Source organism: Harpegnathos saltator, unplaced genomic scaffold (genome assembly GCF_003227715.2).
Source record: "Harpegnathos saltator strain DR-91 unplaced genomic scaffold, Hsal_v8.6 scaffold467, whole genome shotgun sequence".
NCBI classification, from domain to species: domain Eukaryota; kingdom Metazoa; phylum Arthropoda; class Insecta; order Hymenoptera; family Formicidae; genus Harpegnathos; species Harpegnathos saltator.
This window is the reverse complement of record NW_020230280.1, coordinates 1,036,340-1,042,339: the sequence shown is the minus strand read 5'-3', so window position 1 is coordinate 1,042,339 and position 6,000 is coordinate 1,036,340. Positions and strand designations below refer to the sequence as shown.

The 6,000-nt window shown below is 49.0% G+C and overlaps 1 protein-coding gene across 3 annotated transcripts in view; it reads left to right on the top strand.

Moving 5' to 3' along the window:
* Positions 1 to 835: 835 nt before the first annotated feature.
* Positions 836 to 6,000, top strand: part of LOC105184999 (laccase-5) — a 55,100-nt gene continuing 49,935 nt past the window's right edge. For all 3 annotated transcript variants that reach the window (XM_011144181.3, XM_011144180.3, XM_011144179.3), the window contains exon 1: positions 836 to 1,315. In XM_011144181.3, coding sequence (XP_011142483.1) covers positions 1,207 to 1,315 — 109 coding nt within the window. In that variant the 5' untranslated portion in view covers positions 836 to 1,206. The remainder of the gene's footprint in view (positions 1,316 to 6,000) is intronic.

Below are 6,000 nucleotides of genomic sequence, written 5' to 3'. Positions count from 1 at the left end.
GCACGATACCACCAGCAACTGCAACAGATTGTATAGCGTTCGGTGAATTTTCACCGTTGCCTCGACCTTGTCCATCGCGGCCTCATCGCGGGATTTTCCCGCCGCGAGTAGACCCGATGGCGGATCCCGATCGCGTTTCCTCGTCGTGTAGGAATCCTCGAGTAGGAATCCGTATTCGACGCCCATACCTCTGCAGGTCTGTCGTAAATGAAACACGAACAAACGACTGGCGGCTTATACCGGCTATGCCGTGTCTTAGAGCAGCTATGAACCGCGCGCTCGCGGCACACACAGAGACGCGGAAAGAGAGCCGGGAGAGAACCGAGCGGAGAGTCGCCGACGCGATCTTGGCTCACTCGCACGCGAACCCCACCTAAAAACCCCCTTCACCTTCATCGGCCGCGACCGGCGCGCGCGAGTGCGCGAAAGGGGGGAAAATTTCGACGTCACCGAGTAGTTCGTTACCGCCGTCGCCGCCGCCGCCGCTGCTGCCGGACGTGTCCGACGATGGTATTTACCGCCTCGGTGGACCTCACCACCTACTGCCTTACCTACTTCACCACCCAAACCCTGTTCGCCAATTCTCTTCCTCTCTCCTCCACCTGAAGCCGTACCACCGCCGCCGCCGCCGCCGCCGCCGCCGTCGCCGTCACCACCGCCACCACCGCCACCACCGCCACCACCGCCACCACCGCCACCTCCGTCGCCGGCGATCTGAAAAGGAGGTGAACGCGCGCGAGAGTGTACCATTGGGCAAGGAATTGGGGCAGGAGCCAATGGTAAGGAGCGCGAGGTGGAGCGATAGGTTTTAAATAGGTGTGCAGGGCCAGTGCATGGGTACGAGAGCAAAGCCGGTGGTGACCGATACCGCGGTGGCCACCGCTGGTATTAAATTCGGGATAAGAGTGTGGGGGACCCTCTTTGCCACGGGCAATAGTAGTAACAACCTGCCCGTAGTCATCCGTTGGTTCTGTCCGTAGTTGTGGTGGTAGTTCCTACCCGGGGGATACACACGGCCGCGGTGTGAAACGTACCGAGAGGAGTGACGGTTCTGCTGATAGAGCGGCGAGCACAAAGTACGTCTCAGTCGACGCTGAGCCAGTGCCTCAGCAAGTCCGCTCGAGGCGGTAGAGAGTCCTGAGAGAGTCGCCTCCGGATCGCCATCGTTTCTCTATTTTCTAAACTGTCCCCTCGGTAGAGGCCGGCATGAGGTCCCACGACGGCTACCGGGCACTCGTCGTGCTCGCGACGGTGCTCGCCCACATGCGCGGCACGCTCGCGCTACGCGTCGCAAGCAGCGCCAACAGGAGGAACGGTGAGTGAGTCATGTTCTTTGCTCTGCTTCTCTCAAGTCTCGCCTCGCCTCGCCTCGCCTCGCCTCGCCTCGTCTCGCCTCGCCTTACCTTGCAGGTCTGTCCTCTTCTTCCGCTTTCGCTACTCGCCCGGTACTTCTCGTCTTCCGCTGCAAACGACCCCTTCCACCTGGTGCTCACGCTCGCGCGCGCCGCTTGTTGCGCCTCCTTCGTCGTGCCACCTGCTTCCTCCTTTTTCGCCGTCTTCGCGAAAGCAATACGCCATCCGGTTCGTCGCGTTTTTTGAGTCTATCTTCGATCCTCATATAATCTAGCTTTTCTCAGGATATCAGACGTACTGCTCACGTCGTCTGCTTTATACTTGCTCTTTTTCTTTGATCTTCTAGTACATTTTTGCCCTGTCCTCTTTTTGCTATGGAAGCATGAACACGTTTTTTACTCCTTTAACTTGTTCCACATCTCCGCTCCTTCTCTCGTTTCATTTTTCACCAGAAGCTCTTCACATTCTCCTTTTGAATCCTCCTTGTCTTGTTTTGGCCACTTCCTCATGTGTCTTGCCTCCTCCTGCTCGCTTTTCTTGTCTTCGAGCAGATGTAGTCAAGAGATATCCTTTGGCCTCTTTTCCTCTTTTATCTCTTATTCCTTTCATTCTTGTTACTCTCTCTCTCTCTCTCTCTCTCTCTCTCTCTCTCTCTCTCTCTCTCTCTCTCTCTCTCTCTCTCTCTCTCTCTCTCTCTCTCTCTCTCTCTCTCTCTCTCTCTCTCCCCCTCTCTCCCTCTCTCTCTCTCTCTCTTTCTCCCTCTCTTTCTCCCTTTCTCTCTCTCTCTCTCTCTCTCAGTTCTTCTTCTTCCCATGTATTTCCCTCGTTAGCTCTCTTCGCTTGCGACGTGAATACCGGCAAATCAAGTGAAGTGTGTTGGGTTGTGCAAAATGCGTGCGACGATGACGAGGAATACGCAAGTGAATACACGGTGTTGTGTCCATCGAACTCTGACGCGACCCAGGTGATGAGTTAAACGCGCCAAAACGGAATGTAATGATGGCTGTTCGACGTGTTGCAACGCGCATGTGGTTTGCTGCATCATGTTGCACGAAGAACAAAATCGCGTATCAAGCGTTCAACGCAGCTTTGGCTTTCGATACACGGTCGGCCTACTTTTGTAATCGCCTAGAAAAAAACGCAGACGTGGAGCGCGTTCGCATATTTATATATCGGCCCGTATCTAAAAGAGAAACAAAAGATGGCGTAAAAAATATCTGGAACAGCTACCGCGAGACATCTCGTATCGGAGATAACCCGCATCCACACACACACACACACACACACACACACACACACATGAACACAATGTACGAATAATTCGTTCATGAGATGACCAAAGATCAAAATTTTGGACGGTACCATCTTCCTCCTCCCCCCTCCCCTCTCTGCCCATTATACATTCACGAGATCGTCTGTAGTGAAAATCTTATGACACGATATACTCGCATAAATATTGTCGATATGATGGCCAGTTAACTGAATGTTATCCCTGTTATTCCGTTCGTTTGCTACACATGATTGGTTCGCGTGGGTTAAGACGACTCGCCATACGCGAGGAGAAACTATTCGTGTCTCTTCGACGTCTCGTAGTCTTTTATTTATTTCTCGTATATCGAAATAAATATATTGGCGAATCTGCTGAAGCGGCGAGATACACCGTTACGTCCACTAGTTTTATCAAATCGCTACTCCTTGACGACGAAGGTCGAGAATTTACTGCGGCTTGATTTCCATCGGCATAAATTCGTTGAAAATGGCGCTTCCGCGTGGATTTGGGTCGGTGACCAATGCCCTCAAACAATGATCCCTGATCCCTCGCAAAAGACCAACTTAACTCGAATTGTAACCCTAAAACGTGCCAGACGCCCGATGATCACTGCCTATGAAAATAATTGCTATAATTATTATTATGGCAAGCGTGACTAATCGCTCTACGCGTGGCAATTATTGTTGCAATCTACAACCATTGTAAGGTCTTTGTGTTTCAACTAGTGATGGACGATTTTTCGCAAAATATCAATTTTTGTATTAATCTGAAATTGAAATAGGTAGAAACGATTTAGTAAAAAAAAAAAAAAAAATCGGCCCGAGCGAATCGATTGGAAAAAATCGATCTTTGGAAAAAAAAGATCAATTTTTTGAAAATTGAATCGAGATCGCCCATCACTAGTTTTCAAATCGGATTGATTCTCGTGTTACTTGTCTTTCTTGTTCTTCCTTCCCTCCCGCCCCCCCTCCCTTTTCTCTTTCTCTCCTTCTGTTCCGATACGCAGTCCGATACTGATGTAAAGTTTTGCTTTCGATTTCTAGCACGATTGATCGTAAAGTAACTCGAGAATTCGACACGTCTTACCTTTACGAATATAAAGTCGTCGAGTATCGACGATAGAACCTCGCGTGCCAATTACAATTAAACGATAGAGATTGGCGATGATAGGGAACGGTAGAGAGAAAGTAGTGATCCTTTTGCGCGCGCGTCTTTGGTAAGACGCGAATTCGAACGCGTTTAATGTAGGGTGAAATGGCAACGATCGACCATCGTGATAACAACACCCGCAAGGCGTTTTGTATATAATTAAGCCCACGTGAAAATAAACGGCCGTTTAGCGTAAATCGTAATGTGCGCTCAGCGGTGTGCACTATGAAGGAAAGTGATTGGATCTACCAGTTACATTAAAGAATCTGTTTTTGACGAGAAACGGTACCACGCGTGAAATTTGCGAAATAAATGTAGGATATTTTTGCATAAAAAATCGCGATAGAATTCGAGCGAGAAGCGCTACTGCTAGTAAATTGTAGGCGAGCGGTCCACAATTTACTCGTTCGATTCCGAGAAAGTAATTATTTGAAAAATACGCTCTACGTGGGATTTTATGTGATATCATTGAAATAATAATCATTAACTAACAGGGATGCGATACCCGAAACTATTGATAATTAATGGCTAAATTTGTTTATCAACGCATCGCTTTTCAAATTTCAGAAAGATATCATAAGCGAGACAGATACGCGAATTTGGCATCTGAACATTAATGGAAATTGATGCGAGAGACTATAGTTTTTCGTTCAACGATTTAACCCTTCGGTGTGTCGAGACCTGACGAAATATCGGAGAGAAAGTTTCGGAACGCCTCAGTGTTAGCCCCTTCGGCTCAGTCAGATCTAACGATGCGAAATCCCGCGACCCTCCGACACACAGCAGAGTCCCATCGAGAAAATGTATTCGAGAGTTGCGCGCGCGAATTCAGCCGGGAACAACATCGTGATCGAAATACGTCGGTTTTCCTCATCGACCTGCTGCCGTCCGTGTTTCGTTACTTCGTTACACCGATCCGCTGGCCGATTCGTTCCTTTCCGCAATTAAGTGCAGCACACCTAACACATTTGGCTAAGTAGAGCGGCGCGGATTGACTCGACCGGCGATCCATACATCCTAAATTGGTCGGTCTCGATTACCGTGGGACGTAAACGACGACGACGACGATCGGCCGGCGATCGTTCCCAATGTGGGAATCCGGACGCGTTTCCGTCCCGCGAAACACTCTCTCCCGGCGTATCGGAATTTCTCAATTATGTCGCGATTACGAGGAACTTTTACCCGCGGATCGGCGGCTTACCTGACGCACATTAACGACTTCACCTAAATTTCAGGACACGAACCCCAGAACTTGGCTGACGCAAACTTTTGAAACCTTTGATCTCCCAAACTTTCTTGGGAACTGGAATTCTTGGGAACTTGGACTTGGGAAACGTAGCCCTAAAAGTTGCGACAAGTTTATTTAATTTCTGGCATGCGTGTTATCGACCATCATCGTGACCATATGCATTTAGAATGAATCCGCTCGTATTAAGTTTTCTTCTCATATACTAGATTAGCGTGTTAAAAGGAGAGTGAGAGAGAGATAAATCGATCAAGTCGCATAGCTTATTAGAAATTTGCCATCTGAAAAATATTACAACATTTTGACAATATGTGCGCAATCACAAATCGAGCGCAAGCTTTTGCAGTCTTGCTCTAACTTTGATCGAAAGTGCTCGCTTGTATTTTCGGTGCTTCGACCGCTGCTTCCCAGACTTGGAAACGCGTGTCGTACCGTGAACCTTCGAAACGCGTTCGATCGCTACAGAAACGGGTTCGACGCGGAGAATCGCGAGTGTTTTCTAGTGTAAGCGCCTTCGTCGTTGGCATTGCCACCAGAAATGGCTTTTCAACGAGCGACGGGCAGCATGCCAGTGCATATAACAGTTCACCGCGGACTGGCTAAGCAACTTGCTCACCTACATGCAGCAGCCACTCACACGCCGCGTTCGTTATCGCCGAATGATTGCCGGCCGGTATGGCACGTACGCGAAGTCGGTCACTGTCTTCAAATCGAACCGCCCGACCACACAGAAATCGACAGATTTATCAAGGATGTAAGTATCGAACGCGATTGAACACGAATCCAATACAAGACAGAGCCACTTTACGTGAGCGATAACTTGCGCTTAAAATGACTATCTCTATCGTATTGGATTCGTGTCCAATCGCGTGACATACAACGGAATTCGGATTCGGACAATCGTACTGGATATACGAGTTCGATTTGAAGCACGTAGCTCGAAATACCGGAGACTCCAAACAACAAAACGAGTTTCCTCTTC